At 37.0% G+C, this 20,900-nt stretch overlaps 1 protein-coding gene across 1 annotated transcript; it reads left to right on the top strand.

The window, feature by feature from the left end:
* Window positions 1-14,521: 14,521 nt before the first annotated feature.
* On the top strand, window positions 14,522-20,343 carry LOC128507704 (uncharacterized). Its single transcript, XM_053478771.1, has 3 exons — window positions 14,522-15,079; window positions 16,995-17,545; window positions 19,611-20,343. Exons 1-3 carry the CDS (start codon window positions 14,599-14,601, stop codon window positions 20,247-20,249), a joined length of 1,671 nt encoding a protein of 556 aa, XP_053334746.1. The 5' UTR covers window positions 14,522-14,598; the 3' UTR covers window positions 20,250-20,343.
* Window positions 20,344-20,900: the final 557 nt, after the last annotated feature.

Below are 20,900 nucleotides of genomic sequence, written 5' to 3'. Positions count from 1 at the left end.
GATTAAGCCTTATCGGGTCAGAGTGTTTCAACTGAGTTGTTAACATGATGCATTTTTACTCTGATTCTGATTTCTTTTTCAATTATTAGTGGAATATTAGCGTCCTTATAAACCATTTAATGTTTTTCTGCATAACCTGCAAAGTATAGCACACAATTAATGTATCACCTTGACTCTTTTCATATCAATCAAATACAGTTCAATAAACTTTGTATATAACTTTTAAAAACTTAAAATAAACACACATTTATTAAACAAGATTTTAGCAGAATAAATACAGTATTTGTTATACTGTATAAACAAAATTTTTCCTCTTCTATATTTGATTCTATGTTGTATTACTTGTTTGCATACAAGAACAAATTAAACATTTACAAAATCTGATAACATTCAGCTTCACAGATTAAATTTATCTTGAAATAGACAGATGCAAACTATCAGTTATAGTTGATTTGTTTTTTACATAATGTCAGTATAAACACTGATTATGAATGGAAAGGACAAACAGAAACCAGGTCCAACACAATAGCAAACTGAACAAATTATCATTATGTATTGTTTAGTCAATACTAAACAATACAATGGCAGAAATATTGTTTAGCCATTAGTAGTATTAAAATATCACCCTTCAAATGCAAAATAAATAGGCTATTTATTTAATCATGTACTAGCTACAATTTTTCTTGTTACATATGAACACCAAATTACTATTTAGTTATCTTAACCTTTTCAAAATGTAAAAATGTCAAAAATTTTTGCATGACTTTTTTCTTTGGTGATTATTTGGGGCAAAAATCATTGTTGTCATATTTGTTCTCAAATCAAGGTTAGTTGAGTTACCATTGGTAAAAGATCATACCATACATACATGGTCTTTCACCAATCTAGATATTTTCTCAAAAAGGATTTATGTATAAACATATAAATGTGCAAAAATACAAAACATTTTTTTTTCCCTTGACAAACTGATACTGGCAATTGTACTTTACCCACCGTGGTTCTTCACCAGATCAAGGGTTAAATGTTAGAAATGTCATAAATACCAAAATGACTCAATACAAATCAGACTTAGTGGCTTGTCTAATCCTTTTAGTGACAGCTGCTGATAAATACCCTCAAAGGTGGTTTCTGTTCATTTCTTTCACAGAGGAATTTTTAGGTATTATCAGAATGAAGATTTAAGAATGAAGAATAACCCACTGAAGGGGATGGTGGAATTTATGGTTTTATAGAGTGGATACTGGTAAAGTGGGAGACTTAATATTGATCTCGTATATCTTCACATGTAGTTGTATCATACAGTGGTTAGTTGTTTTTTTTTTGCATTTGAAAATTGTAAAGATGATTCTAAGCTTTTTATAAAGAAATCTTGTGAAGTGACAGAAGAATTGGGTGACAAAAATGTATCCCACTTTACCCATGTTTACCTTATGTTTCTTTATTTATGTACTTTTTGGGCCTTTTACATATGTTTAATGAAATGGTAAAATATTTTACATAGTACATTGTGTAATTAGTAGAATTATTTCTCCCCTATTTTATAATAATAATAATTATTATAATTATTATAATTATTATTATTATTAGTGATAGTATTAGTAGTCGTTGTTGTTGTTCTGCTTTTTTAAATCTTATTTATCTAAATTATTTAATTATTTTATCTGTTACACTTATAAACTTGATATTCTATCATCCGTCTACATACTGCATTTAAGGTAATAAAGAGACCTTACGAAAAATCTGTTAATGCTCAGACATTTCCCAGATTGCTCTTCCTTTTGTAATGTAAAGATAATTACACATCCCTGATGTAACCCTACGTCCAAAAAATAAGGATAATCCATCATTAGGAGCACAAAGGTATATCATTTGGATTTATAGTACATGGCATGTGACTGGGTAACTTAAATAAAGTGTCTAAAATAACTGTAATATGTTTTTTGTAACATTAGTCAAACCCATTTTTTGTTTTTAAAAAAAGAAATATCATCTTTGGCAATCTTCAAGAATATCCAACTTTGTTTTTGTAATGAAATTCTAAGTCTATTTTTACTTGGTCTATTTTGCTCTTGGTTAGGTTTTTTCTTCCCTTTATGTGTTATATAATCCAGTCTAAACTAGATGTTGTGTGGTTGTCAATGACATCATATCAAAACATATAATTGCATTTCCCACTTGATGATTAATGGCTGTGTGTGTGTGTGTGTGTGTGTGTGTGTGTGTGTGTGTGTGGTTTCTGTTCCGTGAGCAATGGGATGAGGCCTCCTGGCGAGTTTCTGTTTGCTCAGATTGTCTTCTCCAGTGTCACAGAGATTTACTCGGGCGTTGTCACACATGTAACCATGTAAATAAGCCGTCACTTCAGCAGAGTTAACACGCGAGACTAGGTTTTTGTGTGGCCAAAACAGCCAAGACAACAGCGCTGGATGCTAAAGTTCACAAAGCTAGTTATATTCTGGTTAGTAGGTACTGGTTCTATTGATTGATGTCAAAAGATCTTTTGTCACCACCACTACTGACACACATGACTAATTTCCATGATGACATCATGATACTATACAGGATGTCTGAATTTTTTCATCTTTGTTCCATATGGCAGCTAAATCTGTTAATCTCTTAACATTTATTCCTGCCCCAAATCTTTCCTGTCCCAAAAGTTTTAATATATGCAATAACGAAAATTATGTTTTGGAAATAAAGTTGCATTTTAATTTAATCAATTTTAATTTACAACTTCTATGGGACACCCTGTACAATGCTAGATAGATAGATAGATAGATAGTAATGTATTTACAGTAACTTGTGCACGCATTTAAAATGTTATGTGAGAATGTCTTTGAAAAAATGTTTTCATGTACAATGTTTTGTAAAAAAAAAAAAAAAATGCAGGTTAATATATTTATTCCAAAAAGAGGAATCTCGCTAAAAGTTAATACTTATTTTGTGGACTATTTTTTTGAGCATCCATATTTTCTACAACAACAAAAAAAACACTGTAATATAACACACAGAGACACACAATTCTTGCACAGTGTACACGAACCATTGCATTTGTTTGGGGGATTAGGGAGTGTCTCAGTGCTGAGCAGACACCGCCTATTTCGTTCCTGGGAATAAGGACATGACTAGGACTGGGTGATGGAAATTCCGGATCTTTTCGGTGAGTCAGATAGTTTGAATCGACTCTTCATTTGTATCGACTCTTTCGGCTCACAAACAGGTCTTCGTTCATGCGCATTGACCAGATTAATATAATAACATTTATATATTTTAATCTATAAGCTGTATGAAATCTAACTTGACTAATTGTCCAAAGACGCCTTTTGGACAGCAGTAACATTTAAACACAAGTTACATTTAAAAACAAAATGCTACACATGTGCACTGACAAATACAGTATGTTTTCCAGGCTATAAATTCTGTCCGGGTGTATTTCCGGTTAGCAAGTACGGAATACAAGATTTTACACCACTTTTAGACCAGAAGACTATTTTGTATTATGGATTATACAGCGCTCTTGTCCGCCAAGCGCGTAATCTCAGCTGCGCATGTGCACTTTCAAAAGGCTGTGTCCAAATCAATATAAGCAGCATCCCAAGGGTACACAATAGTATAGTAGACGTGAATGATATTGGCCCCTTATTTAGTACTGTAGTATGCAGTTTGTTTTGTCAGGTTTTAACAACGCGTAGTATTAGAAGTATAAAACTGTGGGAAAAATATTAGATAAATATTTATTAAGACCTTGTCTTATAGCTACTATTACCCGATTATCTCCGATACTGTGACAAGTTTCAAAACATTACTCTTAATGCATGCGTCGTAATGCAGGCATTAAAATGTCATGCAAAAACCTTCCAACCGTCGTTTGCATGAAACAACTGAAAAAAAGAAACAACCCAAAAAGTCGCTGAGCAGGTGAGATGAACCTGATCTCACTCTGGATTTCACCCTGACTCATATGCGTTTGTCGTTTTATAATGCTGTAATATTGCGTATATTATGTACTATAACTCTCTAACTTTTATTATTATTATTATTCCAAGGTAATTCTACCTGTGTATTACACTCTCATTATAAATAAGGGTGCGGTTCATGGTCTTTCAGGATCTTCAGGAGTCGGTTCCTATCGTTCAAAAAAGAATCGAAGTCTCGAAGTGTTACTTCAAAGTGAATCGACCCGAAATGCAACATCACTGTTTTTTAGTCACAACCTTTCAAAGTAGTTGAGGCACGTGCGACATTTTTGATGATCTCATCATTATCATTATAGTCATTTACGTATTGCTTGGGTGGAATTCAAAGTAAACATTCTAATGCAAATTATTAATGATTAATCAAAATAAATGATATATTTATAATGATACATTTATTTTACACATGATCATGATTAATCAATCACCATAATGAAACAGCTTTGTTTTGTACTTTCTTAAAAAATGCAAGCCACTAGGTGTATTTACATTTTTCTCAAGGTTTGTTCAGTTTTAGGTACCTTTTCTTTCATGGACAACCTGGAGTGCAAAGCGGCTGCGATGATAGGTCGATCGTTGGACAGCAGTGATCCGTGATAGGGCTGTTTGAAAAGACTGATCATTGATTGGCGGTTTCAGAAAACTCGTGACATATGTTTGATGTCTGTTGAAATAGCACACAGCTTTAGTGCACATGTATTACTGGTTGTTACCTGATCCGCTTGCCCCGCCCGATCTGGTTGAGCATGTGTACCTTAGACTTTATAACATTATTATATTTGTACCAGGTATTTAACAATTCCAGAAAACTAAAACAAAACAGGAAAAGACAAATCCATTTATATGCACATTAAATGAATTGGATTTTCTAAAAGGTGGCACGGTGGGTTAGTGTTTAGCACTGTTGCCTTGCACCGTCCTAAGGAGTGTGTGCATGGAGTTTGCATTTTCTTTCTGTGCTTGGTGGTTTTCTTCCCGGTCTTCCGGTTTTTTCTCACTGTCCAAAGACATGCAAACGGACTAATTGATTAGGCAGATTAGGATAACTGATGCTTGCCCACAATGCTAAAAATCGCAGCACACACTCACCTCAAAGCACTTATCACACACACCCATACTGCACCACATTTTTTTCAAACATCCAGAAATGTTCTAAGCATTTAAATTTTTTTTAATTGTGTCCAGGGTCTACCCTGCCTCCTACTCTCCTGGGATAGGCTCCAGGCCACCCGCCACTTAGTACAAAGGATAAAGCTATAGACAATAAGTGAATGAATCAATGTCGAAGTACTTTAGTATTATATTCATTTAAGCCTGGTGTCTATTAGTGTGTTTAATCATTAATCTGTTTAGCTCCATTTAGATAGATAGATAGATAGATAGATAGATAGATAGATAGATAGATAGATAGAGTTATTTATTAATCCAAAATGATAATTGTATAGAAATAATTATACAATTATATTATAACATAATAATTTAATTAGATATTTCATACTAAATTTTTTATTAACAATTTATGAAACAAACTCATAAATCAAATTTAATCCTATTTTATCAGTGGATGCTCAAGAGAGATAATATATCTTGGTTTGCTTTGTTAATCAAGATATATTGGTTATAGAAGAAACTAAGTATAAGAACTAAAAAAGGTGGAAGAATTGCCAGTGTCATTCCCAAAACAAACACAGATGTTTAAATCAACTGCATAAGACTGTATGCTATTACACACAGTGTATTTTTATAGTGAGCAGCATAAATTAAAATCAATGTCATCCTTGCACCTATAAGGGGCCATACTAATCTTTTCTGTATCATTCGAATTTTAGTATATGTGGGGCCTTAAGTATTTATGGACATTATGGTAACTGTAAAACAGTGTGTGCAAAGATTTAATTACATTTTAAAAGAGTGCAGTATTTCCTCAGTACCAGAAACTTGTATACTGAGTGTTAATTTGTGCTACAAATCCGGGAATAAAGTGGGGTCGACAACGTGAAAACTATGGGAAAAAAAGCAAGAATATTGAGACAAAAATCCCACAATAATCTGGCAGCAAGATAGTACGCTGCGCTTCCTTATAAGCCGGAAAAAATCAGCGCTGTAATCGTGACGTAAAGACTTATTCAAAAAGAATGAATTGTTCATGAAGGACCCATCACTACTGGCAAGGCCACTCCTTTGTTGCCTGGGCAGTTTGTTTGGGATCATCGTCATGCTGAAAGACCCAGGCACATTTCATCTTCAATGCCGCTGCTGATGGAAGGCTTGAGGTTTTTACTCAAAATCTAACGAAACATGGCCCCATTCATTTTTTCCTTTACACGGATCAGTCGTCCTTGTCCCTTTGCAGAAAAACAGCCCTAAATTATGATGTTCCCACCCCCATGCTTCACAGTAGGTATTGTGTTCTTTAGATGCAACTCAGCATTTTTTCTCCTCCAAACAGAAAGTTCTATTTTGGTTTCATCTGATCCTATGGCATTTTTCCAATCCTCTTCTGGATCATCCAAATGCTTTCTAGCAAATTTCAGACGGGCCAGGACATGTACTGGCTTAAGCAGGGGGACACGCCTGTCACTGCAGTTTCTTTGACCCCATGGGGTGGAAATCTTTTTGACCCCACAGGGTGAGATCTTGCGTGGGGCCCCAGATCGAGGGAGATTATCAGTGGTCTTGTATGTCTTCTAATAATTGCTCCCACGGTTGATTTCTTTACACCAAGCTGCTTACCTATTGCAGATTCAGTCTTCTCAGCCTGGTGCAGGTCTACAATTTTGTTTCAGCTCTTTGGCCATAGTGGAGTTTGGAGTGTGATTGTTTAAGGGTGTGGACAGGTGTCTTTTATACTGATTACGAGTTCAAACAGATGCCATTAATACAAGTAACAAGTGGAGGACAGAGGAGCCTCTTAAAGAAGAAGTTACAGGTCTGTGAGAGCCAGAAATCTTGCTTGTTTGTAGGTGACCAAATACTTATTTTACCGAGGAATTTACCAATGAATTCATTAAAAATCCTACAATGTGATTTTCTGGATTTTCTTTTTCTTATTTTGTCTCTATACCTATGATGAAAATTACATGCCTCTTCTCATTGTGGAAGAACTTGCACAATTGGTGGCTAAATAAATACTTTTTTTTGCCCCACTGTACCCCCGGCTATCCACATGATGTAAAAGAGAATATGAATAATTAGAGCAGGTGACCTTCTTTCATTGCTTTATTTACTATTTGTGATGCTCACATGCCAAATGTAGGCATCTTTGGTGGTGGGAAGGGGTCAACAGGGGCATCCTGACCAGTCTGCAGCTACACAGTCAGATACCCTGCATTGCTGATTCACTGGTTGTCTCTTTTTAGACCACTTTTGGAAGGGTCTAACCACTCCACAACAGGAATACCCTACAAGGCATGCCATTTTCATCCAGTTGTCAAGTCATCGCAATTTGGCCTTTGCCAAAGTCATTCCTGTCACCTGCCCATTTTTCCAGCTTCTTATACATCAGCTTTGAGAACTGACTGTTCTTGTTGTTTAATATATACCACCTTTAACAAGTGCCACTGTATTGGGACAATCAATTTTATCCACTTAACATGTCTGTGGTTTTTATTGTTGTGGGTTATCTGTGTATAATCCAAGCTTATAAAACATTTGAAGATGTACCAACATGATCTCTGTATCAGCCCTGAATGCCAGCTTTTTTTCATGTAAACAAGAACAAAGAATCACACCTACGATGGTATTTTCGACAGGTTGTGTCCTGTTCACATGCAAGATGTGTGCTTTGTGTTACTTAGATTCACAGTATCAAATACACAAGTGGAAGAGATAAAAAAAAAAGTGAAATGACATTTCATAACATTAAGAGTGAGGCATGAACGCACATTGAATTTGACAATCTAATAAAAGTTTGTATTTTGATTAAGAGCAAAAATTTAACAATGAAAAGTGACCAAAACCACATAGGAAAAGGATCTTTAACTCTAGTCCTGGTGTCTAGTCCAAGCACTGTTTGTTGATTCTTCTGCTCAAACTTATTCAACTAATCAGTGGGTGTGTTTAGGTGTTGGAGAATTACAATCGGTTCTTGGCCCACTAGGACTGGGGTTGAAAAATTCTTGATATAGGATAATACCATATCAGTATCATGCTTAAACAATCCTAAAAACACCTGCTGTGGATGCTTTCCTGTACAAGCCCCGTGCATAGCTTTGAACGCCAACATCAGTGTTTCCTGTAACACACCTTACCTATACAGCATAACAGCTAATTATGAACACCACTGACTAAGGGTGTCACGATTTCGATTTTAAATCGAAATCGATCGAAATTCATGCTCAATCTCGATTATCGAATCAAAAAAATGGAATCGTCGATGCTGCCACACCCCCATGTCACGTCAGCTTGGCTTGCCAAGCGAAAAAAAAACACGCTTGTTGAAGTGCTGCGAGTCAACCTAACAGCTACAACAGCCAAAAGATAGCATGGCAACAGCAGACGCAGGAGACCCGTCGACAGAACTTGAACCCCCTCCTCATTCACTGAAGTCACTGGTGTGGAAGTATTTTGGATTACCAGTGAGTTATGTTGACAACGTTTGTGTTGTCGACAAAAAAAAAACAATTTGCAAGCTCTGCTATTTATGTATACCCTATTTTTTTAGTACTGAAGCCCCTGAAAACAGTTACAACCTTGATGAGTTCCGAACAGCAGCCATTTGTGTCTATGGTCATGCCCCTACAACACACTATCCTGACATCTTTGAAACACAGTGCCACAGATTCAACAATTGTAAAGGATGTTAAATCTGCTATAGAGGCAAATTTTGAAGAGAGGTATTCAGACCCAAGACTTCAACAGTTCCTGAATGAGAGCACTGCCTTGGATCCTAGGTTTAAAACTTTACCCCACCTGGATGACATATCTCGGAATGAGATCTTCAATTGTCTGGAGGAGAAAATCATGCGAGAGCACTCCACAGGTATGTGATTCTAATAGGCTAGTGTGATTAAGTTAAAGTAGTTTGTTTTTTTGTATTTACATAATTTCATATTCATAATATTTCATGAATAGGACTAATCACAATATCCTTTCTGTTTGTTGTTGTCACACTTAAATATAATTTCTGCCTGTTTATTACCTTAAACAACAGTGTTTTGTGTGTGACTATTTCAGTTTCATGCCTCAGGAAAAGGATCCAGCCAAAACCCTGCAGAGGATACAGACACTGTACTGTAGCAACCAGTGGAGGCAGCCCCCCAACAAAGAGAACAGCACTCAGTGAACTGTTTGGTGATTTTTTCAGCACAGCCTTCACTGCATCATCATCAGAAACCAAACCATGGCCTGATGTTGTAAAAGATGAGATTCAGCTATACAAAATGGTTAAAGTAATTTCTGTGGATTCAAATCCACTGAAATGGTGGAAAGATAATGAGAACCAGTACCCAAATTTGTCCAAGCTTGCCAAACGTTATCTTGCTGTACAAGCAACAAGTGTGGCAAGTGAAAGAGTGTTCTCAACAGCTGGTGACATTGTGACATCTCAAAGAGCAGCCCTCTCCACAGAGAATGTGGACATTCTCATTTTCTTAAAGAAGAACATGAAACTATAAAAAAAAAAAAATCTGCGCATATAAATGTAAATAGTTAATATTTTTGACAGTATTTCTGCAATATTTTTAGCAGTTCTCTTTTCATATTCCTCTTTACCAAGAACTTGAAACTGCTTTTTTTTTTTTGTGAAGTTGAATGTCATCATCTGTGAAGAAAACTGCAGTTACAAAAGAGAAATTAGATGGCAGGTTATTTTGTATAAGTTTCCAAGTGACTGAAGATATAAGTTATTGTTACATTATATTGTTAATAAACATTTTAAATTTGACAATGTAGTGTGTGGTACATTGCGAACAAAGGTCAGATATTAATTTATTGCATAAAAGTCTTAAAATGGCATAGCTTGTGCTTTCAAATTTTTCTTTTTTAAATCGAGAATCGAATCGAACCGTGACTTTAGAATCGAAAATGTAATCGAATTGAGGATTTGGAGGATCGTGACACCCCTACTACTGACGTATTGAAAAATGATGTTAGATGTTGTCAATAAATACAGTAGCTGTGAGGCCATTGTGCAACGCTCTTAAAATAGTTTGCTGACAGATAATCCAGTAGTTCAATAAAATATTTCTTTCGCTTTTTGTAAGAGTTATCAGAACTTAAGAACAAAGTCCTGCAAATACGTTGATATAGTCCTTCATTGTTGTGATGACACAGGAACAATGCAGCTTCCAGGTAAAACTGGTCATACCTGAAACGTTCTAGTTTGTTTGCTAGTTCAGGCATGTTCAAATAAAACGGTTCACATTGACATGTAGGTGTAGTGCCTGTGTCCATGTGAACATATTAATAAAATTATCAGAACTTTAAATACTGCTCCTAAAGAATTCATCTCAACATTCAGTACAAATGAAGGGAGGTGTATGCATTCTATATCAGATGACCCATATAACAGCAGCACTATCAGCTACTACTATCTGTAGTGACAACAACAAACACACCCATGTTTGTCTTGCTACAACTTAACTCACCTGTTTAAAATACAACTCAGTCATTAAATGGACCAGGATACACGACTGGGACACTTTTGACCTAGCATTACAATGCTCCATAGTAATTTGACACTGTTTATTGAAGTCAATATTTGCTTTAAGCTGGGACCAGATCTATAATCTGGTGACTGGTTCACTAATCCTCTCTTGTTTACTAGTACTAATACTCTCAAGTGAGTCTGTGGTCAACGTGGTATTCTGCTGCTGTAGGCCATCATCTCAAAGTGCAGAATGTTATGCATTCTGTAATGCTTTTCAGTTACAAAAGTCTGTTCGTCTGGGTTGCTTCAGCATTTTTGTCAGCTCAAACCAGTCTTTTAGTCTCTTATTTACTCACTCATTGTCTATACTGGGGGTTGTCTATACTGTATTGTATATACATTGCACATAAAATACCCTAAGTAGTTATTTACAAGTGTACAGGGTAGCACGATGTAGGCGCTAATGGCACAGCTTGCATGAAATATGTTTTAAATGTTGTTTAATGTTGTTATTTATGTTTATTTATTTATTTATTTATTATTTCATGTGTGTTAAAAGTTAACCATTGGTTCTATTTCTCAAGTGTCATTCCATGTACCACAATTTTTGTTTTTCACCCCACAATTCATGGTTCCTGTTTCCTACTGCGCCTGTTTGTTCAGTCTTAGATGTACTGTGTCACAAAAAAATACACTTCCTGCATTTGCTTTCGCCTCCACATACAGCACATGACATGCACAATTCAGCAGACTGACTCAACAAGTAACTTTAATGCATGACCTTTAAAACTGCACACATGCTAAATGATTGGAATAAACCTTCCAAAACTACAAAGGTTCAATCCCCAATCATTATTTCTATGATTGGGTGACACTTGGATTAAAATTCCAGTCATTCTAAATTTGTACCTAAACTCAATAATATCTCCACCACAACTATTTGCTATCTGGAATAAATTCTGTAGAAATATAATTATAAAAAAAAAAAAAAACCTGCACGCTGCTACAGAGTTTCCTATAAACAAAATGTTCCTTCAATTCTTCTTTAGAACTAATACAACCGGTCTGTCAAGCAAAGAGGCAGGACTAAATGTCAGTACAATATACAGTACCTAATAGCGTGGTATTCCTTACTAAAATATTCATTGGGTTGTACTGTATATACTGTAATGAAGACAATTTCCATTACTATAAACTGCATTTTTCAAAACAAATGAATTTAAATGGTATAAGTAGCAGTATATAAAAGAAAACAATACTGTTTGACATACGTACTTTACTGTTTATAGTTTTGAATCATGAACAACAACAGAGCAATAAGGCCACACCCATTAGGATTTGCAACTTATTTGAAAACTGTGGGACAAAGCAGTTCCATGTTTAATCAACGTTGAGAACTTGACATTTAGTCATACCCAAACATGGTGCATCAACGTTCACCTGCTGCATTTTAAAAACTGGTTCAGCCAGATTGTGACCGCAGGTTTTTTTTTCCGCCCATCCCTCCCCCATTTTAACTAACGCACAGACAGAAAAGCACACACAGTTTCATGGAAGGTTTCCACCTGTTCGATTTCACAATTCCAAAACAAGCAAAAAAAATATTTCTCACGACACTTCCCGTCACTGCCCATTTATGGCATTATTATATTTCGAGTGATGTAATTTGATGAGGAAGAGCAAACAGTTGACACAGGTTCTCTTAATTGATTTGAAAGATTTTACATCAGTGCTAACTTAAATTAAAATATCGAAAATAGAGGTGGCAAAATAGTCCTATTCGCACAGGATTAATATTATCTGGGGACATAGTGTGATTTGTAATAATTGCGAGGTTGTCTGTGATCTTAATCCCCAGTTGATCCCAAGTAAAAATTCCCCTGCTTCTTATCCACCATATTTCACCAAATTCTGAGAATCAGTATGTCTGTAATTTGGCCAGGATTTGGTGGGCTCATATATGATATTTTATTTTTATACATCTTCAGTGAAGAACGAAGGCTGCGTTGGAGGGCTTTAAAAGTTTTTTTTTTTTTTTAGGTGCTGGGTCATATCGCTATACACCATACAATTATACAATGTGCAGAAAGAGAAAGCTGAAAACCATCAGAAGAGCGAAAACAAAAAGATCATCATAATTTTTATGCAGGAAATAAGTCAGTAAATTCAAGTAAAATTGCAGGCTTTGCTTATTCAATGCAAATGCAACATAAAACTCAGGTGTGTGTGTGTGTGTGTGTGTGTGTGTGTGTGTGTGTGTGTGTGTGTGTGTGTGTGTTTGGGGGGGATAATACTTTAGTCTTACCTCAAAACCTCCACATCTGTGTGTATGTGTGGAGTTTGCATGTTCTAATTGTGCTTGATGGGTTTTCTCTGGGAACTTTCCACGGTCTGAAGACAGTGTAGTTTGATTGGTATTTCCAAATCACCTGTGTGCATGTGCACTTGTGCCCTGCGATGGGTTGGCACCCCATTCAGGGTTTACACTGACTTGTGCCATAAGTTCCCTGTGATACGTTCCAGACCCACTGGCACCCTACAGAGGATATGTGGTTGGTATCTGAGCACTTGGGAATGAAGGACCTTGCTCAAGGATCCAATCAGCCGTCTACAATTCCTTACTTATTGCCAAGTATCACAAAGTTTCTTCAAAGCACTTTTGTATCTGGTAAGAATTACAGTAAGTATCCCTGAAAATGAAATGACTTCCTGAAATGCTTAACATTTCACAATTTTGCACAACCTAGCCATAGCCATATGATATCGTGCCTTTAGTGTTATTTTGCTCGTGACTTACAATAATAATCTCTATCTATCCATCTAGGAACCTCTGTAGTCCAACCAGGGACCCTGGAGTCCAATGGTGACCATTGGAGGACAATCATCAACATTGTATTCATTCCTATTTATACGATTCTTGTAGGACCTATATTCATATGTGTATTCACACTCTACAGGCAATTTGTAAATGCCAATTAGCCTAATCTGCCTGTCTTTGGACTAAAAAAAAAAAGGAAATCAAAGAACACAGAGGAAGGAGAAACATGCAAACTTCATGCCCACAGAGAAATGGGAATCAAACCTAGGACCCGGAGGTGCAGGGCAACAGTGCTAACCACCGTGCCACCTTACAATAATAATAAACATCTGAAATGTCTTACTGTCAAATTAGGATTTACGAATGCAAATTAACGTTATCCCATGATTCAACTAATATTGTATCATTAGTAAGTATTAAAACTGTTCTTTCTTTGATCTTTTGGACGTTTAGCTTCTCTAACTGACGGGTACATTTGCAACAACAGACACACCTCTGTATATATGCCTGAAGGCATTTAGCTAAGTTTCTCCCAACAGTAATGCAAGACTTTATGAGTGAGGAAATTCAGTATTTCATTTAGTCAAAAACATTCAATTAACAACTGAACAGTTCTCATTTGCCCAGCTAGTGTTTTTCTATTAAATGTCATCAGTGTCATATGTAAAGAGTGAGGAAAGTAATTATAAAATGAGTTATAGCATGTCAAAGTCATTCGTAAATTATTTTCCATAGCATAGAAACTCAATCCTATACTGTAGTTTGATTGAGTATGTTAATGAGTTCAGTTGAGTTTCTGTCTAACAGATCTGAAAGATTTAATCCACTACTTTTTTTTCATAACATTTCACTTCTACGTGAATTATACAAATGACTGATTGTTTGATCAACACCAAAATGTTAGAGATTATGACTCACACACACAGTTTCAGATGAAAAAAAAGATGACTATTCAAGGTTACATATGACATTGTTGAAGGTAGGAAGAACATTAAAAGTTGACTCAGAATCTCATGGGAAACTCTCATCCTTGCAACGAACAAGACGACACAGCCAAACCAGAAAAGTGGGTTGTGACGTAGTGCTTGTGCCACAAACCCCACCCCCTGTTAGATGCTTTTATAGTATCTGCCCCCACTGCTTTTGTCAGAAGCTTGCAGAGAAACCACTGAAGAGGTCCATCTGAACAGCGAAAGAGGAAGCCAAGAGAAAACAAAATGGTGTCGGCTGGGATGCAGATGCTGGGCGCCGCCCTGGGTGTCATTGGCTGGATTGGCGTTATTGTGGTCTGCGCGCTCCCTATGTGGAGGGTCACAGCTTTTATCGGCAGCAACATTGTAACATCGCAGGTCCAATGGGATGGCATATGGATGAACTGTGTGGTTCAGAGCACAGGGCAGATGCAGTGCAAAGTGTACGACTCCATGCTGGCCCTGAGCTCGGATCTCCAAGCTGCACGTGCTCTCACAGTCATCTCTGTCGTTGTGGGCATCATGGGCATCCTACTAGCTATGGCTGGAGGAAAGTGCACCAACTGTGTGGAGGATGAGTCATCCAAGGCAAAAGTTGCTGTGGCAGCAGGTGTGATCTTCATAATTTCTGGAGTACTGTGTCTAATTCCTGTGTGCTGGACTGCCCAAACCATCATCAACGACTTCTACAACCCACTGGTCAACCAGGCACAGAAGAGGGAGTTGGGTGCATCACTGTTCATCGGCTGGGGAGCTTCTGCTCTGCTTATCATTGGAGGAGGTCTGCTGTGTGCCAGCTGCCCACCTAAAGACGAGACAGGATACACAGCCAAATACAATGCTCCTCGCTCCCAGGCGTCTGCACCCTCCAACAAGGGCTACGTTTAAAAAATGACTGTCTTACACAAGAAGTACCGAGCAGTTGCCTTGAGGACTGGATAGACAATTGTGAGATTTAATGTTACTTTTTTTGTTTTGCTTTGTTTTTACATATATACAGCATGCAGTAGATAACACTGCATAATGTCCTGCCAAAGTTTTTGTTCATTTGATATACTGTATGTTGTGTTTAAATCTAAAATTTACATACTTTGAATATGTGATATGTTTTCCCCTCATTCTAAACATTTTAAACAATTCCTTGTTTTGTAAATAAATATTTTTGTACAGTATACAGCATTATGTTTCTTCGTTAGGCATTAATACAAGAAAAAAATAAATAAAATCAAAATTCTCATATTTGACATGAATTTTGTTTTCACTTTGTTTTACTTTTAAACTTTTAAAAATCAAGAACATTAGATTGAGTAATGTGGCACAGTTGTTGTTAATTTTTTTTAAATAGAAGTTCAAGTCAGTACCTGTGATTAAAGAATTACCAGAGGGCGTTGTCTTGGCAAACCAGTCGTGTGGATGAGTTGAAAAATACTTAAGGTCATGTAACACACAACTCCACAACATTATTGATATAAGTCTTTTGTAAATAGTATTTTTACACTGTTTACAGTTTGTGCATAATGTTTTCCAACTATTTCAATACCAGTAATACAAAAATAAAATCCATCTATACAAGTTATTAATTTGCATATTTGTTTTTTAATGAGCTCACTGCTTGTTTTAACAAAAACTCTAAAATGTAGAAATGTGGTCCAAAAACCATTTACTGGAGGGTTACCTGGCAGTGACGTTTCTAGTCAAATGCCAATCGATTAATCAATCAATCAATCAACCAATGAATCAAATAATCAACAAATCAAATCAACAAATAACAAATAAATCAATCAAGTAATCTATCTATAACCAACAACAGACATTCAGGAAATTAAGTAACCAATCAACTAATGGTCAGCATACCATTTAATAACCAATTAATTGATTAACCAACAAAACAACCTATTCATCAGTTATTAAAGCAGCCAGTCAATCAATTAAACAATCAATCAAATTCCTTCACATAGTTTAAAAGTCCTGATTTCTTGTACCAGTAAATTAACTTTTATAGCAGATAGATAGATAGATAGATAGATAGATAGATAGATAGATAGATAGATAGATAGATAGAGCTAATTTTATGAATGAATGTCTAAAAATAGGATGAATATGCAATAACTTATTAGTAAAACTCACTTTTAATAGCATTATATCAAGTTTCCACCAATGGAGCATTACAATAATATACCCTAAAAGGTTCTGTGATGTCCAAACACCGTCAGGCACGTATGTTTTGCATAAATGCTGACTACTGCAACTTAAGTCCTTGGTAAATTTTGTTTATACAGGTCCAGTAGTCTTTATAACTTTATAAGAGCAAAAAATATGAAGGAAATTAATAACCTTTTAAAATTAGTACATCAACTACAGTAAATGATTTTGGAGTCAGCTAGGGGTCGCTCAGGGTATAGACCTAAAGAGACTTTAAAACAAAGAGATTTGGAACAGAGATTCGAGATATCAAATGACTACTTATTCTTTACTCTGAATGTGCATAGGACCGCACCCTTGAGGTAAGGGGTATAAAAACGATGTTATTCCCACATGCGGACACATTTCCAAAACTATCCCAGGAAGCACTGATTGCAGTCTGTGAATACTTATGGCATCCCAAGGCCTCCAGATCCTCTGTGTTATGCTGTCTATATCAGGGTGGCTGGGGACAATCATCACCTGCATTCTGCCTATGTGGAGAGTGACAGCTTTCATTGGAGCTAACATTGTCACGGCACAAATTATCTGGGAAGGTTTATGGATGAACTGTGTGGTTCAGAGTACTGGACAGATGCAGTGTAAGGTCTATGACTCCATGTTGGCTCTTCCCCAAGACCTTCAGGCAGCTCGAGCCATGGTCATCATCTCCATTAAAGTGGGTATCTTTGGTGTGCTAATGGCTGTGATTGGAGGAAAGTGCACCAACTGCATGGAGGATGAATCAGCAAAAGCTAAAGCCTGCATTGTCTCAGGGGTGATTTTCATCATCGCTGCTTTCCTCATCCTCATACCAGTGAGCTGGTCTGCCCAGACCCTTATCAGGGACTTCTACAATCCTCTGGTGTCAGAGGCCCAGCGTCGAGAGTTAGGAGCTTCCCTGTATATTGGTTGGGGATCTGGGGCTCTTCTGCTGCTGGGAGGAGGACTGCTTTGCTGGAATTGCCCCCCAAACGAGAACCAGGCTTATGCAGCAACCAAGTTTGCCCCAGTTAGATCGTTGTCTCCAGGGAGGAATTATGTTTGAGCAACACAGTGCATGGTTCTCATGAGAACTAACAAAAGTGAATTTTTTTCTACTCTATTAACTATGTCTCCTGTAAGGCATGTATTTCGTTTCTTTGGGATCACATATAGCCTTTTTTTGTTGTTTTGAATTACATGATTATACAACTTTGATAATAATAAGATGGACACTTGTTTTAATAAATGAATATGGATAAATCTGTATATGAAAATTTAGCGATTAAAAATCCTGTTTTTTGGCAATTGTAATTAAAATTCTGTGAAACAGATTAATATATGAGTCGTCATGTAGAATTTCTCCTGAGACTTATATAAAATATAACATTGTTTGACCTCTTAGAAATCTATATTCTCAGTTCAATAACTGTGTATGACGAATATGAAGTCACATAATTTTGTCAGGTATGTTCACTTTGCACAGCTTTCCCCTTTTTTAAATAGAACAAATATAACATTTTTGTAGTGAAAAAGTAAAATAGTACAATTGAATCATAAAAAAAAATATTGCCTTGGATGAACACTAGAGACTTCGTAACTCTATAATGTGGTGCTATAGTGGTTTAGGTGGTTAAGGCTATTAGTAGCTGACCGGCCAAATACACTGTATTAAAATACAAAAAAAAATAAAATAATAAAAGCTACTTTCCTGTTGTTATAAGACTGTGTTTCTTCAGAGCTAAAAATTGTCCTTAAAGAGAACCAATCACCAGTGCATTAGTCATGTGACCAAATGATCCTAAATTAGAACTAAATTACTAAAAGAATGTAAGTGTCACATATTATATGAGATTGTTTTTTAGGGGCTCTTTCTTGCTTGTGTATATTCACCAAATATTTAAGGTTGTTAAATAAGGCTACTGTTCTTATCAAATCACAAGGCTGATGTGGTCATTTTTCCATCCCACACTGATTTTATCAAATCTTTGCATATCAAGTATGGTTAGTACTGACAATGCACGACCTTTCTTATCTGCATCATGGAAGCGCATGTGCTCCACAGCACAATATATTATTCACAGAGGCTGGCTGTGACTGCTGATAAAGGGAATAAACTGTATTGTTTAAAATGTCATCACTGCAATGTTTAGTGTTGATTGAATATCCATATCCTACGGTTTTCCCCCTTGTTCTTCCAGACATGGTAAAGGCTCTTAGGGTTAAAGTTTTTAAATGGCAAAGTGATTAGCACTTCCGCCTTGCATCTCCCAGGTCTGGGTTTGATTCCTGCCTTGAGTCTTTGTACAGTACATGAAGTTTGCATGTTCTCCACATGCTTGGTGTTTCCTCTAGGTACACTAATTTCCTTCCACAGTCCAAAGACATGCAGATTAGGCTGCGTTGCCAGTAGTGTGTGAATAAGTGTATGCGTGTGTGGCTATGTGTGTGCTATGGGCTGCGATGGGTTGGCACCCCATTCAGGGTGTACCCTGCCTTATGCCTAAGTCTTCTGAGATAGAAACCCTGTATACAGGATGGATCGGTATAGACGGTGAGTGAGCACGTGAGTGAGTGAGAGCTGAACAAACAGATGAAACATCATGAACAGAAAGCAGTATGCAAATAACAAAATAACAAAATGTACATTTTTTAATCAGATGTGCATTGTGTAACATTGTCAAGTTTTCTAAAAGAAAATGTAATTAATTAAACTTTTAGATCTTAGGTTTTAAGATCTTTTTTACTGTGGTAAATCAGTGACCTTGACCATGGTAACAGTTACTGAACATAAATTTTATGGTATGATTATTTATTTTGATCTATAACATTTTGATTGCATCCCCAACAGATAATACTCCTTTTAGAGCTTACCAACAAAATTCAAAATGGCAAATTGTCCACACAATATAGTGAGACACTTTTGTTGCCTGGAGGCTTTAATAGGTAAGAGTTAGGTGAAGTCACGTGGTACAATTAGTCGTAATGATTAGCAGCTTTGCATGATTACCATGCGGTGTATAAAAGGGGCACAGACGCACACACACTTTATCAGCTGTTTGGGGATTTTTCTTGTGTTTGACACGCTTTGGTAAACGATGGCGGCTGCTGGTCTGCAGATTCTCGGTTTGATGCTGGCGTTCATCGGCTTGCTCTGTGAAATCATCACCTGCGCTCTGCCCATGTGGAAAGTGACTGCATTCATCGGGCAGAACATCGTGACCGCGCAGACCTACTGGGAGGGCCTGTGGATGACCTGTGTGATCCAGAGCACAGGACAGATGCAGTGTAAGGTGTACGACTCCATGCTGGCTCTGCCTCAGGACCTGCAGGCCGCTCGGGCTCTTGTCGTCATCGCCATCCTCGTGACGCTGCTGGGGGTTCTGGTCGCGACCGCGGGGGGAAAGTGCACCAATTGCATCGAGGACGAGCAGACCAAGGCGCGGGTGTGTGTGGTGGCCGGTGTGTTCTTCCTGGTTAGCGGAATTCTGTGCCTGATTCCTGTGTGCTGGTCCGCTCATACGGTCATCATGGACTTTTATAACCCAATCGTGACTGACGCACAGAAGCGCGAGCTCGGCGCGTCGCTGTTCATCGGCTGGGCTGCTGCGGGTCTGCTGCTGCTCGGGGGCGCGCTCTTCTGCTGCCAGTGTCCGAAGAACGAGTATCAAGGTTATTCCGCCAAATACACTGCGCCAAGATCAAACGCGCCTGGTGGTGGCAACTATGTGTAGGTCTCCCCGAAGCTCAACATCAGACTGACTGTTAATGTGTCTTAACTAATGTATTTTAACTTTATATTTTAAATAAAATCATGCTTTTTTTTTTTTTAATGCAATGTCGTCTTGAATTTTGTCAAAGTACAAATTTGCATTTGGCATGCAGTCACTGACCTGGCATGGAATGTAAAATGTGTGTGCAGGCCCCCCTTTTTCTTCCTGTTCAATTTACCCACCTAAAATATTTTACCATGTAAAATTAAGTCAATGCTAACAAGTGTTGGCTTCTATTTTCTGCAAATAAATTCTTTAAGTTGGGTACTGTAATTGGGATGCCATAAATTTGCTTGGTTATGCCAAAGGGCGGCAAAAAAAAAAAAAAAACTGGTAGCTCACTACTTGGTCAAAGCACAAATTATCTGGGGGCAAATTTAAGTGTCCATATGTATTACTGAAAGGTGTCTTTGAAACTTTGCTGCTTTCTTAGCAATCTAACTTGGTTCTGTTTATAAAGGGGTTGCATTTAAGCTTGATAAAAAAAAAATCTGGCTGGTAGGATGGTTCACTCAAGGAAGTCATGCACCAAAAACGTGGAAATTTACACTGCAGATTTACTTTTTGTACCTGCAAATTAAGTAGTGCTTCCTAGACTTTTTTTTTTTTTTT

This window comes from Clarias gariepinus, chromosome 19, assembly GCF_024256425.1.
Source record: "Clarias gariepinus isolate MV-2021 ecotype Netherlands chromosome 19, CGAR_prim_01v2, whole genome shotgun sequence".
Taxonomy (NCBI): domain Eukaryota; kingdom Metazoa; phylum Chordata; class Actinopteri; order Siluriformes; family Clariidae; genus Clarias; species Clarias gariepinus.
Note: the sequence above shows the minus strand (reverse complement) of the source record. Positions and strands in the feature narration are given on the sequence as shown.